General features: G+C 32.8%; 1 protein-coding gene across 1 annotated transcript; it reads left to right on the forward strand.

The window, feature by feature from the left end:
- The first annotated feature begins 2600 nt into the window (after window positions 1-2600).
- LOC111696765 (neural Wiskott-Aldrich syndrome protein) lies at window positions 2601-16393 on the forward strand. The gene is made up of 10 exons (XM_023466495.1): window positions 2601-2612; window positions 9685-9741; window positions 10026-10082; window positions 11402-11543; window positions 12104-12174; window positions 13260-13359; window positions 13508-13610; window positions 14050-14622; window positions 15597-15666; window positions 15954-16393. The coding sequence occupies exons 1-10, from the start codon at window positions 2601-2603 to the stop codon at window positions 16059-16061; spliced, it is 1293 nt and encodes a 430-aa protein (XP_023322263.1). The 3' UTR covers window positions 16062-16393.
- The last annotated feature ends 1364 nt before the right edge of the window (window positions 16394-17757 follow it).

The raw sequence follows: 17757 nt of genomic DNA on the forward strand, positions 1-17757 counted from the left end.
GCAGTATTGTATATCATGATAACACAGAGGATTATATATGCTTGAAGTATAGTTAACAATATACTTGATAAGAAGGTTTCCTGGTCTCATAGAACAAGAATTTTATAGAGTCGGCACTAAGAAGTTTATAGGAACCGAGTTCATGTCACACACTCAGATTCTCTTAATCCCTATAATCTATATCTCGATGTTGTAAACCTTGATATTTTAAACACTATAAAATCTTTGAGTGCAAATTTTAAATATAAAAGGTTTACACCATTAGGTTGGAAAGATATATGTGTTAGAAAATCTTTTCTAGTGTTATCCTTGAAAGATATGATTCCACCCCTCCTCGCTATTTGAGTGAAATGGGTCTGTTTACACAACAGCACAATTGGACTCTTTAAAGTCGATAAAAGAATATTTCAGAGTTTTCTGGTTATTACTGTAAAGTCTGGGCAATTCTAGAGTTCCAGCTTTTGATTTAAGTCTCCTCTAATATGAGTAAATCTCAATATTATTACTATTGTGTCTTCTATCGCTAAAAAATACATTGAATAATAAATGAATTGAATTTGCTCGGCTGATCGAGGATAAACTATGTTAAATCCAGAACCAAGGAAAAAATAACTCTACAAATTCTAGCTCGCTGATTTATCAAAAATTCGGAATTCTACTTCAGTGGATTACAAGTTCAGTCGAGACCTAGACCCGATCCCTAATGTAAATACCAATTTTTTTGTGAATTCCTGTCAACGGTGTAGGCATAATTAACGATGGTTAAGAGGACTGTCGAAGCAAGTGAAACTCGATTAACGAGTTAAATGCCCGATAACCGTGGAATAGTATAGGACGCCGAAATTCAGCAAATCTAAGAAATTTAAATTTTTCATCAACAAAATTTGTTGAAGCGCTGGAACCAAATTCAATTTACACAAGCAAGCCTTGAAATTTTTATGAATGATAATTTCTATAAAAAGAAATTGAAGAATAAAGCTACAAAGTTGAATTTGGTAATTTAACTAATTTTGTTGGCTGCAAATTAGCCGTGAACTTTTTAGTACTCGTAGGTCAAAAATTAACTTTTAAGTGAAATGAAAATGGATATTTTTGTCATTTTTGTTAAGACGATGTTCTATGTGTGAATTGGTCTTGTTATTGACTCTTTAAAGGAAGTTTTCGCAAAAAATGAAAGGGGGTATAGGCTTCCGGCAAAAGTAAGCGCTTTTGATCGCTACTTATCTTACTTCAATCTGTCGTGTCCATAAGGAGAAATTGATAAAAACGACTCACACCGAAGAACGTAGCGTCCATACAAATTTAGAAAGATGCAACATTAACTCGGATCTTAAACAAATCAATTTAATTCCAAACAAACATCTTTGGTCAGAATAAAAATATTGCATATTGTAATTAAAGCAAACTTGTGTAGCATGCAATTTTGATTCACATTTCAGATTTTTGTGGAGCATCTTAAAAGTGAAAACTTCGAATATTTAAAAACGGGACTCTAAACAATATCCATCATTAGTTAAAGGCAACGAGTTTATAGTGAATGTACGCTAATCTTTTACTAATTTTATAATTTATAGGCCATCAACTATACAGAGAGCGTACTGCATATTATTTTATTATAAGGAGATTCTGGCCTAACCAAAGATAATATATATATATAGATATGCGGGCAGGTATAAATTTAGAGGTCTTGAGAAAAGGTGCAAACAGCACCATCTCTGTCGTACGCATGGCATTTTATCCTCTGGATTGTTGCTAATTTATCACTTTGTTTATGCGTGATAACACTAAATGCGTACTATAGTATCAACAATGTATACTGCATATTGTACTTAATGAAACAAATTAATCAATGCAAATAAAACTGAGGTAGGAATTTGACTTGACAAAGTTTAAATGTGCAAATTGTACTGAGTGGCATACGTAAATTAACGCAATTTAAATAAAAATTATTACTATAAAAGTACATCGAATCTAGGACAAAGTACAACTGATCTGATCATAACATAAACAAAACGCGTACTGTATGTTTGTGTTACCTTGAAATTTAATTTTATTGGTCAAACAGGTCCAGATAGCAACACTTGAACTATACAGGATGCAATACGCGTACTGTATGTTTTCATAACACAAATGCGTATTTCCTACAGAAGGCAGCAAGGGGAGAAAGGAATATAGAAAGTAATCAATTTGCTATAGATGTCTCTCCTTGCACCTTTTCTCAGAGGTTCAAAAATTAGTTGTCTGCTACAAGCAATTTAGGAAGGAGGTTTCTACCTGCCTGCATATCTATATATATATTATCTTTGGGCCTAACCTATAGTATATCAATATTAGTAAACCGTTGTAAGTGTACAGTACAGCTAACTGTCAATTGAGCACACAGAGCTCGTTCTCTCCATAGAAAGTGGCCGTGTAGTTCACGTACTTTGGGGGACGATATGTTGGCCGCTAGATGTCTCATGCTAAATCTTATCTGATAGATATTTCTCCGTACATTTCACGGCCGATATAGGAGACGTCAAGTTGTCGACCAATGTAGTTTATGGAAGGAACGGTCTCTGGTGGGAAACTATCATCCCCCTTGTAATAGGAAGGTTATAATGCAAGGAAAGGTAATTGCAGTTGCTTATACTCTGCGTACATATTGAAACCAGTTCTCTTTGGGCGGAACTTGTAAACAAGAATAGATGCATCAGTGTTCGTTTATTATCCGAGGAGGTTAAAAGCATTAAATTTTGATAATTTTGATAATTCACATAACAATTTCCTATGACCACAACATTTCATTGATTTTTAATGTGAAAGATGGATCCCATGTCAGGCTTTGACATCCGTCTTGTGGTTGTGTTAACATTACCACCCAGAGACAGTACAAAGGATGCGCACACCTCTGAAATAACTTTCCTTGCATTATAACCTTGCTTATAGGGGTTCCCTACAAGTTTGATTCGATTCTCGATTTAATTAAGCTGTACTCCTTTTTATTTATTTCTCGCATACATTTTTAAATCAATAAATGGCCGAAAAGGCAAATTTCCTTGAAGTCAAGGTTAAAATTTTAAGATTGTCGTTAAAGTCGATCAACCTTCGTATATGGTTTTGGTGTAGTTTAAAAAGTAAATCCAGTTTTTCAAATTTATTTTCAACGAAGATGTAAAATGACTAATACTCGACTGCGCCTGCATAAAGTGCAATTTAAACTTGTAAAATAGATAAATAGATAGATACACATCGGACAGATGGATTAGTTGAACTAAATACACCTGCGCTCTCTGTTTATCCATATTTAGTAGGAAATCATCCATGTTGTCGGATTCCTGTGAATAAACGCTCATATATAATTGATTCCAATGATATTGAGTCCTATACAGATGGACAGGATTATCCACAAAACATGATACAGGGTGTCCCACGAAACATGACAGTTTGTACATAGTTTTGAATGTCTTCTTCCATATACTGTATTAGATATTATAGATTTTTTGCATTTTATTTAGTTTTAAAAATCTTTTACTCAAATATATTTTACTTTAAAATCAATTTTACTGTAATATGGCTGGCATGAACATTTTTATATTGGAGTTTAAACAACTTAACAAACTATGGAAGAAGACATTTTAAACTTTTCACCAACTGTCATGTATCATGGGACACCCTGTACCTATGAGACGACTACACGAATTGCATTAATGATTCGTATACACTTGTTTCTTTTTTCTCAAATTCGAATGTGTTTTCAATATAAGGCTTTATTTATAGAAAAGATGGAATTCAACCTTTACTTCGATATATTTACTAAGTTTGGAGTCGTCATTAAAATTTCATCCTTTACTGATAACCCTGTATCTGTAAACAGTATTTTAGTGCTAAAACAATGGGATACCATTTTTAAAGAGAAAATAACATGATACAATTTTTCTATTGAAACACCCTAATGCAAAGTCAGTTTAGAATAATGAGATTTTAAAATAGGAGTCTGAATTTTTTATTTTTATTTTCTTAAATATATACACTGGAAGGAAGACGGAGTTTCAATTCCTGTCTGAATTTTTATAAGACTTTTTGTTTACCGATAAAAGATGAGACTAAAATAACGATCCAAATTTGTTTAAAAATCAAAGTACGACGGTTGACATGAGTCCTCATTAAAGGTTCATCCTTTGCGTGTTACCCTGAACATGGCCGTCTGGTGTAGTAAGACACAATACATACTTAATACAGTCGTCGGCGTTTATATCAATACAATATAAACAACTTTTCTATCTATAAGTTTTAATTTATAACAAACTTTCTCAAATTACTATAGTAGAGTGTGTTAATTGACAGCTTCTCTTTTTCTTCATGTTTATCACTATAGTTTCAATAGAAGTAAATATTTCCATTTACTGGTAGCGCCGATTGAAGGATTCATAACTCTAATTGGATAATGAGATAGATAGAAAGATAGATGTTACCGCCATACTATTCCTATTGGTTCAGAAAAGATACCAAACACATGACTGAACCCTGATTGGATCAGGGCTAATGGACTCGGCATACAGGAGTGTTATATGTATCCAATATCCATGCTGTTTAAAAGCTTAGTAGTCAAATCAAACATTTACTACCATGCTGGTAGTTAAATTAAAAGTCGTCTTCATTGTATTGATATATACGACGACGACTGTATATCATGTAGGGAAACATTAGTTTTCTTGAAAAGTTGATAGAGATTAACTGGACTCCATTGTAAGAATGTATTGTATTTACTGTATCCCTTGCCCTCCCCACCCCCCTACAAATATCAAGAGTGTTCTGTTTTGGTGGCGCTGTCAGATAAATTCTCACAAATTCTATTTATTAAATTTCTCAAATAGTTTGGAAGGAAGAAGAAAGGAAATAATTTTTATGTAATATAAAACTTTTATAAAATAATAAAATGCAAATAAAAAAAATACATCTAAAATTCGCTGGAATAGCCAAAAAAAATTCTTATTTTGCATTGAACATTTATTAGTACTGTCTCTAAATAAACAATATGTGACCCCCTCCCCCATCTCCTCCTTTTTCTTTTAAATTCCGATATTATTACTAACTTATGAACTCCAGATGCTGAGAAGACCCATGGTCTGTTTATTTATGCCGAGAAGAGGAGGCACAAACTTTAAAGTTTCAACAAACTTTTTCAAAATTTTAAATCTCAAAGAAACAATATAAAAAAACAAATGATATGGGTTGTATTTGGCAATACTTTATTTATTATTTTCAGCAGAAGTGGCTTTTGGCCTATCCTACATGTGAGTCGAGTTATGGTATCTTGACTGTAGAAAAATTAAAAGATGGATTAGCACATGCGACTTTTAGTCTTATTTACGAATGAAATGATTAGTTTATTTCAGGAGGTATTCAGAAATTTGTCCAGGGGGGGGGGGGTTTATAATTTGTTATATCTAGAGAAGCTTCACAGTCCACATCCGTTTGGGCCTGAAAAGGTTTAACTGATCCAGGGGTGGGGGCTGAGACCCAATGCACCCCACTTGTAAGGGAAAATACCAGCTTTCAATGCGTATTAAGCTTTCAATGAGTACTTCATTAAAATAGTTGGTTTCAGAGTGGAGAGTATGAAATAAGTTTTTATGTTTGATTTTATTTAATTCATTGTTTAACCGCGGTAATTGCATATGTCACGAACAGGTGTTAACTGTGACACATCAGTGCAAAAAAAAAATAATATTTCGGAAACTTTAGTTTTACCAGCGTAAAGGTTTTCTGATTAATTACGGGTAAGAAATTATAATATTTTTTATTAGCGTGGTTATTTTGGTAAGGTATAAATTGAATCTTTAATGGCCGATATACAGAGCACATGAAGTTGGCTCACACGACTTACAAAGCATCAACAAGGACGTTCTTAAAGTTTTAAGCGCCTATTTATAGGTCAGCCTGGGGAGGAGGTTAATCTGGCTACAAATTCTGATGTGATAAGTTTGAATTACTGTAACGTTTTTTTCTGTGTTTTTGAAGGGATAGTCGATGTAAATTCAAGTTGACCCTCCATATAAAGTGTGCCCATTCACAACGGCAACGTATCCCTTTATTTGATCAATAATGTGGAAAATATCTTCAGTTTTCTAGCAAATAAAAAGCTTAATACTAAACTTTCTTCCATTGTCTCTGAAGAACAAATCCGCATGGCTCTAATACAAAAACCATTACCAAATAAAATCGTTTTTCAAAGAGCAGAAAATCGCAATTTGTTCCTTCTTTATCAGGCAAAATTTGTATTTGTACCGTTGTGAATCGGACATACCACTTCAAAAATGGAACTTATGCCTTATTTGCTTGAAATTACGCCTCGCGTCCCTTATTAAGGAAGAGATGTATGCATCTTGAACGCTGGAACGAAAATATGATAAAAGTTCTTATCTCAGTTGAGTTTACAATATATACTCATACTTCACAGTTTATATCTTACACAGTGTCATATATCCAAGCATACTAATTGTGAATAGCTCAGAGTACATTTGAGGTTTTTTGTTGCAGTTTGAGTGTGAGAGCTTCATAAAAAAACGATTTAAGGGTAATAAGGTTTTTTTTCAATGAAAATTGACCAAAAAATGTTTTTTTTTTAATTTAACAATTATAAAAATGGTCAAAACTTATTATTTTAAAAACTATTTACTTTTTTATTTTTTACTTCTTTTTTAGTTTTAGTTCTAACGTATACAGTGTAAACCTTGAATCCTGTAATGAAGCGCGGACTGAATTCAATCTGAAAAGGGATTCATATGAAACAAATAAATACTTGAACCTCAGATTAAAACTCATGTGAGAAATAGCGCTAATCTACAATGCAATTAAATTCGATATCCAACTTTTATATTTTAGAATTTTATATCCTTGATCCGTCAATTTTAGCATTGCATGGGTTCCAATAAACAGAAATTAAATAAACCCCAATTGGACGACAAAAAATTTATTATTTTAAGTATATACTAGATATATAGATAGATTTCTTAAGTGGTACATTACTTTTGTTTTAAATTTTAAAAGCTTGAATGTTGAAATCTGAACCTAAAATGTGGAGTTTGTAAAAACAGTTATCAATAATCTTTTGCTTTTGTATTTTTATAGGAATTGCAGAATGGAATAATAATAATATTTGAATAATGGAATAAAAGATGTGATTAATTGGATATTAAATAAAATTATGTTTTTTGTGAATAAAGATAGGAATAGAACTGACAAAAAGGGAAACTTGAAACCTAAAAAGGCATTCAGTTGAAGACTTGGGACAAGTCAAGAAGATTTTTAAAACACCACCCCTTTTCATCAGTTCTTCCTTAGAATTAACCCATTCCTTGTTTATATTCTATTGAGAATAGAGGAATCTTACAGTAGTGTTATATTTGGTCCGTACACTACAGTTAGTTTCACGTGCTTTAGAAAATAGGTTTAACATCGTTAGTTTCACGTGCTTTAGAAAATAGGTTTAACATCGTTAGTTTCACGTGCTTTAGAAAATAGTTTTAGCATCGTTAGTGTAGAAAATCCCACTTTCATACATGTCTTCAAAAAGCTCCTTAAAGCCAAAATGATTGATTGATGATGGATGATCTTTTCAACCTGATGTGGTATACCAATGATATTTAAATCTATGAATTTTTCTAGGCAGAATTTAACATCCCAAATGTTGACAACATCAGGTTGCAAATATTTAGATCTAGATTTAGGAATTGTTCAGATCCTTTACATATATTTATTTGAAGTTTCAGATATCAGAGTTATGAACCTGTATCCGCAAACAAAACTCTGAATTATTAATGCTCAATCTCAAAGTTGATATTTATAAATCTGCACAAACATAATGTTATATCTTTCTCGGAGATCATTTCAAGAATTATCATTGTAACATTTTTATTATTTTTCAGATATCAGAAAATCTATAAAATGGGAGAAAACAGTCCGAGTGGATTATTATCTCCGAATGAGAACAAATCTATTTTCAATCTGCTTCAGTAAGTTTTCCGTTACGTGGGAAATAGCTGTTTCAATCAATATAAGAAGTGTTAAATTCTGAAAATTTCCTTTATTGTCTCTGCAGCATAAATCCGCAATTCAATTAGAAATAGAAACCATTTATTTGTTGCTTATAAAATAAGCATTTCTGATTCATTCCTGATCTGAAAAGAGTGCAGTTGTAAATCGGACATATTCCACTTGATATTACATCTATGTAGATATTTAGTAAACTCCCTTTTCAGGTTACATCCGTAGTTAGTTATCCCCTATACCGCAGATGGTTATCCCCTATACCGTAGATAGTTATCCCCTATACCGTAGATAGTTATCCCCTATACCGTAGATAGTTATCCCCTATACCGTAGATAGTTATCCCTTATAACCACCCCAAAAAGTGACTGTGTGCATCAAAGTGTACTGAATACTAAAATGTTGTTTTTAAGCATGTGTTTATACAAACATGTCAAGAAATGTTTTCAAAAAATAAAATAAAATAATGCTTGTTCTCCTGTTGTTATTAATCTTCAGATTAATTTACCGATCTGAATTAAGGATATCCCATTTAAAAGTTCCCAGCTCTGATTACCTAAGCTTTAAACGCTGATTTTCTAATCCTCGTATCTTTGCAACCTGATGCCGCAGACCTTTGATATTTCAAATTCTAAATCCTACTAGATCAAATGGGCAAAGATTGAAATACAAAATTTTCACTTTCACATGCAAAGTTATAGGGATTATATAGGGGTCTTTTGTTCCTTGAAAAATCCAGGTTTTCTTTTTAACTCTTAAATTTGTCTGAAGTATATAAAATGAAAATGACAATTAGGAAAATGTGTTTTTGATTTAACCTCCCTGTGAATAAAATATTTCACGAGAACATGAATTTCCCTTTTAATAAATTAAAATTCGTTTCCGTTTCCTTTGATATTTGCCGCCTTTTTGATAATTTTTATGGACTAGAGTATTTTTTAACTCCGAGGTTTTCAAGTTTTGAACTGGGGTATTTGAATTCAACTTTTCTACCGCGCTATAGTAAACAGCAAAAAAATTATATTTTTTTTTGACAAATCAGAGTTTTCGATAGTTTGAACTTATTTTTGCCATTTTTGATAGATCTAACCATGCTTCACTAGATAGAAGGAGAAGGTCAAATTTATGCATTTTAGGACTTTGTGACCTCGTAGCTCCTGTAGTTTTGATTTAGGCAGAAGTATGGAGTATAGTTAGGATACTAGAAATTCAATTAATTTCTATTCTTCCATGAAGAAGAGGATATATGATTAGAAATATGTAAGATATGATTAGAAATATGTAAGATATGATTAGAAATATGTAAGATATGATTAGAAATATNGTGACAAAAATTATTTATTCTCTACGAATTTTTCTTTGAAGATTAACAGAGTTCTTCATGTTTTTAAAAAAAGTGCAGTCTGTCCTTACTGAAAAATTAAGGGAAACATTTTTTTGAGTAATGTATTTTAACATGAAAAAAAATTCAATTTTCTCATCCCTATATTTTTGTAACTAAATGGTGTAAACCTTTGATATTTAAAACTTTTGACGAATTCAACAAACATGGTTTGAAATATCAAATGCAGAAAAATATAAGAACGAAATAATTAGAGTGTGAGAAGTAACCAGTTTCTTTATAAATATTTCATAAAATTTTGAATTTTCTAGACTTCTGGACTCCGGCAATGGAAAGAGAAGTTGGTCGGAGTGGTCTGTCTTACAAAGGTAATCCTTTACCTCCAAAAGTCTCCTAAAGATATCTTTTAACGATTTTATGGGATATTTCAAGTTTTCAATAGATTGAATTTTCAATATTTTGAATATGTCAAACACATTTATACGATTTCTTCTGGTGGTGAACCTCTGCTACCTCATTTTTATTTCAAACATATCAATTGACTGGCAAAATCATTCATGTTACAACCTTAATCAAAACTTTTGCCCTTTTTGACTTTTATATTAAAAGTTTAATGTTTCAGTGTGTAAATATAAATTGTTATTTTTTCTAGGATTTCGTTAGAAAATCTTTCTTCATACAAGTTATTAACATGGATTTTAATTCTAAGGTAACCAAAGTTGCCTCAATTTTAAAGACTGGGTCGAGCTTGAAGTTTTCCAACACCTTGGTCTTTAAATTTTAACTCACTTCTAATTTCTCACTGATTTGTGGACGAGGGCTTCAAGCTTGCATCTTTGTATCACTGTGCATAGCATAGTTTCTTATTTTAAGAAGCTCTTCATAAGAATTCAGGAGTTTTGAACTTCTGCATTAATTTACCTTTAAATAGTTTGGCGTAAAATCAAATCTAGACGAGGTAAAAGGTCACAAAGCAGTTCTTCTTTGCATGTGTACATAACAATTAATCTTCTAAAATAATAGAAATTCTTTCCCTAAACATACAGTTTAATAAATAAAAACAAATATACAGGTTGTTACAAAAAACATTTATTTCTTATTATTTATTCTTTAAATCTTCAAAATTGAAGGAGATATTAAACCTTTGAAAGATTTTGTTGTTATTTAATAAATTCAAATCTTTCCGTCTCCGTCAATTTTAAAGGTTCAAATATGGTAAACCACATTTTGGAATTCCCAAAACTAGCAGTTCAAATCTATGCATGGATACTTTAATGATAAACTTCCCTCTTCCTTCCAAAATATGTTTAAGTCTCTAGCTGAACCGAATAGAACAAAATCATATAAATTAGAACGGGTTTTAAACAAAAATCTAGAAAGCTTTCCGTCCGCAATGTTTCCTAAATTGTGGAATGAAATTGAAATTGACCTTAAAGAAACTAAATCTGCAAAAATATTTAAACAAAGAGTAATCAATATTTATCTTGAGAATTATGAGAGGTTTAAATGCGAAAAACCTAGATGTATATTGTGTGACTAAATTTTTTATAAAAAAACTAAAACTTCATTAGCTTATTTATGTTTGTGTAGCTACCATCATTAACACCCTGTATTTAATTTATCTCTACATTAATCCCTCTGATCTCAGCCTGCCACAGATCACCTGACAATCTCCTTCCTTCCAATCAACACCTTACCTATTCAAAAACATATCTTGATATGCGTAACCAATTATATTCAGTATCGTTAACTAAGTTAGGGCCAACCACTCAAAACAATTTACTCTGGTTAGGCGGGTCCAAACTGCATAGTAAATTGTGATTGCTTATTTGTAATATCTCATTCTTTGTAGTTGAATACAAATATAGATGTATGAATGAAATGTTTAAACGGGAGTGCTGCAAAATTTTGTTTATGTAATAATACCACGCGGAGCAAAGACGATATATATAAGTCGCCACTTATTTTCCATGTTTAATCGGTTCAGTATTTTGAAAAACCAGGATTTGTACAGTATGTACACTGTAGGAATGGGAGCAGGAGCTGTACATGGAGATGAAATACTTGACTCCTGAACCCTGGTTTCATATGTTCGAAGCTGAGAGCAGTCAGGCAGCTTTTAGCTTCGTAGACGAATCTGAAGCGGCTCATTTCAGAAACAAAGTTCTAGGTAGGTTAGGATATATAATATTATTTTGATACGCTTCACGCCAAATACTTGATGTTAATTTTTTATAAATTTAATTATTCTAATTTTAGAAAATTAGGATAAAAACAATCAAGAAGTCAGAATTTTTGAATTTTGAATCTTGGGATCAAGTATTGATCTCCATCTTATGCTAAACTACTGATTTAGTTAATTCCTCTTAGATATCCTCACTGTGATTTAAAGGTCTCAAACTCTCAAACAAAAAACGATAAGAAGTTTGCCAATTACTTCCTAAAAACCAAAGCTAGCAAGTGCTTTATTAAAATGTACATGTAAAGGGCTACATAAAAGTATAAGTAAGTGAGAGCGGTAAAATCCAAGCCCAAGGCGTAGCGACCGTTCAAAGTTGACCCTGTCTTAAAAATTAATTGATTATCAAGGTCAAGAGTTCAAGATTAACGATACTCCACACAAAAGCTCTCAAATAACCTTGTTGTTTTCGGTCAAGTTTCTACATTGAATTTGAAAAACACCTTGTTTGAACCAATTTCTTTCAAACTTCAGCATATTCTAATTATTAGGCTGTTTAGAAAAGTTGAGTAAGGCAATTCCTAATAAATCTAGAATTAGAGTGACAGAACAACAGATTAAGGTAATATTTGGACTTGTTTCATCTTGTCTGTTTTTACTTTTCTAGGTTTTTATTGTTTTTTTCCGTTTTCGCAGAAATTTCTGTTTTTTAATCCTGAATTTCCAAAGATTTACCATGATATCGGATTTTTAGTGACAAAAAGAACTGATTTTTTGCCACAAACTTAACTTTTTAAATACTTGTATCTTTGCAACTTGATGAGTTGGTAATCTAATAGAATTCATAGTTTACAATATCAAAGGTCTACTATATCGGATTGCGAAGAAATTAGGATTAAAGAATCATTGTCAGTGACAAAAACACTGACTGCAACTGCGAACTTTCATAAACCTTGTAAACAAAAATGGGTCCCATCGGTTCCGCAATTTTACTCTAGACTAACAATCTTTAAACTTACGGAGCTGTTCTTTGATATTTTTTCATTAAAAATGCATTCGCTAACAAAAGCTTTAACATATAAATTGTGAAAAATTAATGTTCAAAAGGCAAATTGTGATCAAAAGCTTGATAAGACAAGGCCGGACCGATCTGTTAAAGAAATAGAGTTTTTGCCAAAAACTTAATTTTTATCCTCCCTCTTTGCAACCTGATGGCGTTTAAACCTTTGATATTTCAAACTCCGGCAATTAGATCTCACAGAAATTATAGTTTGAATTATAAAAGGTCAAAGACTTTGTGCTGGAAAGATACAGGGATTATAAAGCCCAATTTGATTGCAAAAACTCAATTCCTTTACGTGATTTTAAAGTTTTTTAAAACTTTTCATCTGCATGCATTATTGTACATATGTATAAATATTATATAATGTAGTAACAAATATCCATGGTTATCTATAATATAGTTTTCCACAATATCACGGGCAGCCGTAGTACATTTGAATTTCCGAGCCGGGTCAACCTTTCTGGTCCCAGTTTGTACCTAACTCTATGGACAGGACTAGCCGGTGCAACAAGGTTGACGTGGCCAAGCTTTATGCTTCATATAGATTGAATTTAATTTTACCAAAGGGGCAGATTTGCGTGATATGGAAATTCTAGAAACGTTTTTTTACAAAGCAATTAATCTTTTTCAACCTTTCACTCTAGGCTGAGGAAAACAAAGGGGAGAAACCGAGTTCGTTAAACCAGAAAAAGAAAAACAAAAAAGAAAACAAAAATAGGAAATTTAGCAAACTAGAAATTTCAGGCAAGCTTACATTTGTTTTTAAGAAAAATATATTTACTTTTTAATTTTCTGTGTATTTATCATGTTATTATTACTATCATATTATATATTTTTTTATTCATGAAATTTTATCATCTAAGTATTGTAAAATTATACTTCTTGTTTTCAGGTCCTAACCTGGATAGTTTTGTGCATGTGAGTGGAATGAAACCGGGTGAATCAGGACGAATGGAGATGGTAGATAACTCTCATGAGCTTGATCCTAGACTAAGGTTCTCCTAGAGTTTCCATCATTTCCCGGATATAGAATATTGATTCATTCATTCATTTATTGACTACTAGCTGAAATTCCTGGCGTTTCCCGTGAAAAAAAAAATTTACTTTAAAAAATTTGAAAAAATTCGAATTTTGTTAAGCCTATGTCACCCCCATGCTACCCGTGAGTAACCAAAAAAATCTGCCTATTTGGTCCAGCCGTTTGGCCGGCCAGAGGGAACATATATACGAATGTCTTGTTTTATTATATAGATAAATTTGTCAAATTTTAAGATTCAACATTTTCTGCGTGTTTTGTAAAAAAATTTAAAAGAATATTAATTTATTACTAATTGAAGGGGAAATCAGGCAATTGGACAATAAGAGATTTAAAAAATCAGATTCTGAGAATCATTTTTAAAAAATTCTTTCAAATTCTAAAATGTTTCTATTTAGGACTTTTCTGATGAAGAGATTAAACATTGATATCTCGAGTTTAACTCCTCAGGAGATCAACCAGGCTAAGAAGGTTGCGGAAGAGGAGAACCTGTATGAGAAAATTGAAAAGGGTCGGAGCTTAAATCGATCCCTCAAGGCTCCATTCAAACCCGTCCCTGCACGAACACCCTCTCCAAACCCGTCTGTGCCTAAAGTGAAACCTCCTCCTATCCCTAGACGTGAACCTCCTCCTATCCCTAGACATGAACCTCCTCCCTCTCCTAGACCTGCTCTACCAAACCTTCCTCCACCCAGAGTTAAACCTTCAGTCACCTCTCACAAACCAAATTTTACTCCGAGACTTCTAGAAACAATTGACAAGGTTCAACTAAACAAACCTAAACCTCCAACAAGCGGAGCCGGAATTCCTGCTCCACCCCCTCCTCCTCCTCCTGCTCCAGGTCCCCTGGTTACACCGTCAGCTCCATCACCTTCTTCTCCAGGTGCTCCTAAACCCTTATCAAATCTTTTTGCACCGAACACTCCTATAACTCCTGTTCAACCAAAGAGGGACCTTCTCAGTGATATTAGGTTAGTATTAAAATGATGATTTGATAACATTATGGTTTTTACTTTATGTAAAGGGTGTACCATCAAACAGGGAATTGGGTGAAGATTAAATGATCGTCTTTGTGATTTTCATTTAGTTTTGTGTTGCCTTCTCAGAAAGCTTTTATTCGTAAAATGTTTTGTCCGCTAGAGTGGTTAATCTGTTTGTTTATGTTTTGATTTCATACTTTTGTATTTTATTAAAATGTTTTGTCCGCTAGGAGTGGTTAATCTGTTTGTTTATGTTTTGATTTTATACTTTTGTATTTTATTAAAATGTTTTGTCTGCTAGAGTGGTTAATCTGTTTGTTTATGTTTTGATACACTATTACATTTTATTAAAATGTTTTGTCTGCTAGACTGGTTAATCTGTTTGTTTATGTTTTGATTTCATACTATTGTATTTTATTAAAATGTTTTGTCCGCTAGACTGGTTAATCTGTTTGTTTATGTTTTGATACACTATTACATTTTATTAAAATGTTTTGTCTGCTAGACTGGTTAATCTGTTTGTTTATGTTTTGATTTCATTCTTTTGTATTTTATTAAAATGTTTTGTCTGCTAGAGTGGTTAATCTGTTTGTTTATGTTTTGATTTCATACTATTGTATTTTATTAAAATGTTTTGTCCGCTAGAGTGAAATAGAAAGTCGTCTTCATTGTATTGATATATATACTACGACGACTGTATAACAATGCTAGTAATCTAAACAAAGACGATGTTAAAGTCGTCATTCAATACCCATTGCACGGGCAGCCGCAGTACATTTGAATTTCCGAGCTGGGTCAACCTTTCCGGTCCCAGTTTGTACTGTACCACTTAGACATTGGGTGAATAAGACAGACAATCAATAGGTCTAGTCAGTGCAACAAGGTTGACGCGGTCAGACATTAGGTTGAATTTACTTTTACTAAAGGGTAGAGGTGCGTGATTGAGACACCCTGTATTGTTCTAGGGATTGGAAGAGTAAAGTTCAGTTGAATAAAGTTGAGCATACGCAGGAAAGATCCAGTGCATCAGAACAGGTACTGACAAATCTTTCTTAAAGGGAATGTCGACGAAATTTAAGATACCCTTCATTTATAGAGTAGCATGACCGATTCACAACGGCTCACGGAAAAACTTTGTCTGATCAAGTATGTATGTGATAACCAACAAATAATCTATTTTCGTGTTATTTATCAGATCTGCAGATTCAACAGGATCAACATGTACCGTTGTGAATCGGGTAACCTTCTCTCCGAATGATATTACAGTCCCTCTCATTGAAACATAATTTAATTGCTAAACAATACTTTAAATTTTGTTCCAGGGAGGACTGGCAAGTGTGATGAGAGAGGCAATTAATGGATTCAGACCAGATGTAGGATATTCTAGTTCAGAGGATGAGGAGGAGGAGGATGAGTGGGATGAAGACTAGGAGGAGGAAGAGGAGAAGTGGGATGAAGACTAGGATATTCTAGTTCAGAGGATGAGGATGAGGATGAGGAGGAGGAGGAGGAGGATGAGTAGAAGTGGGATGAAGACTAGGGAGGAGGATGAGGATGAGGATGAGTGAGGATGAGGAAAAAATTGGGTTATATGTCATTTTTTCCGTGCGTCTGTGCGCCTTCCAAAATTAAATAAAACAAGTTCAATTTCAGTCACATCTTTCATCTTTGTTAAAAAGTTTTATTTCAATTGAAAAATATCATTTTATTTAGCAAAAACGTGCGTTCTTGCGCCGCGCAAGAACGCATGAAAATGACACTTAAACTGTCATTTTCATGCGTTCTTGCGCGGCGCAAGAACGCACGTTTTTGCTAAATAAAATGATATTTTTCAATTGAAATCAAAGTTTGATTGAAAATGCACTGGCGCAAGGAAAAACATGGATTGCTGATTTTATTTTGATTCAAGATTATCACAAATAAAAGAAAAGATAACGCACAAACGCACGGATATATTGACATATTATCCAAATTTTGATTTTGGGGCAGTTTACACCAATACCGCTATAGCTGGTCAAATTTGATAAATGCTGAACCAAATTGACTGAATTTTTTAAGGGAATCCGAGGACACCCCTAGGGTAACATAGGCTAAAAAAATATTTTTATTTCAGCACTATTTCTCAGTATGGATCTATTGATCAAAATCAGACATTTTTCTAATTTGAAATATGGTCACCATAGAAGAAATGTTTTCTTCAGAATATGTAAATATTTATGCGGCTCCAGAATAAAGGTAGCCTTTACCTATACATAGTTTTGTTAATCGTTATGTTTTGATTTGGTTTGGTGATTATTGGATCATTTAAAGAAGTTCCACAAATATATTCGAGCATTTTATAATTTTAAGAATAGTAAACGTTTACTTTTCTGACACTATGCCAAATGTTGACCCTGATAGTAAATGTCTGCCAAAAATGAACCAAAAACAACGAAGGTGTTTGTTTGTTTTTAATCTTTGTGACAGAAACAATCTTAAGAACTGACGAGGGTCAACCCAGACCGAAATAAAATTTCAATAAATGTGAAACTAACATATACTTTATTTACTCTACAGAGGTTTTGTCCATCACCATCACCAAATTTTTAAAGGTGTTAAAATTACCGTATTTTTTTTTAAAAGAAATTTGTTTGTCCCCAGGACATGATCGGGTTGTTACGATCAAACCTCGGAATTTTTCTATCGAGTAAGTTTGGTGTTGTAAGGGTTTATATTGATGTACCAGGGGTTGTAATCTAGCAGCACATTCATCCATCCACGCTTCATTCATTCTGAGAAGAGGGTTGACAAGATTCCAGCTGCCTATGGGCTAAATAGAAGCAAATTATCGAACCAAAACTATCATCAACCTTACTTATGCGGATTCCAGGAGAAATAAGGCAGTTTCAGTTTATTATTAAACTAGATTCGAACCCCACCTTTGCCTGTAGTATAAACTTTTCCAATAAATGTCATTCCAAGCAATTAAGCTAAGCTAAGAACATTACTACTTTATCTATATATATATTTTGCTTGTCTAGCTGTCCGTCTTTGTTTGTGTCCAATAAACGTAAAATCGGCTGAACTGATCGGGCCCAAATTTTGTGTGGGACCTCTCATTCCTCTCATGACCCTAACATCAATCTC

Source organism: Eurytemora carolleeae, unplaced genomic scaffold (genome assembly GCF_000591075.1).
Source record: "Eurytemora carolleeae unplaced genomic scaffold, Eaff_2.0 scaffold126, whole genome shotgun sequence".
Taxonomy (NCBI): domain Eukaryota; kingdom Metazoa; phylum Arthropoda; class Copepoda; order Calanoida; family Temoridae; genus Eurytemora; species Eurytemora carolleeae.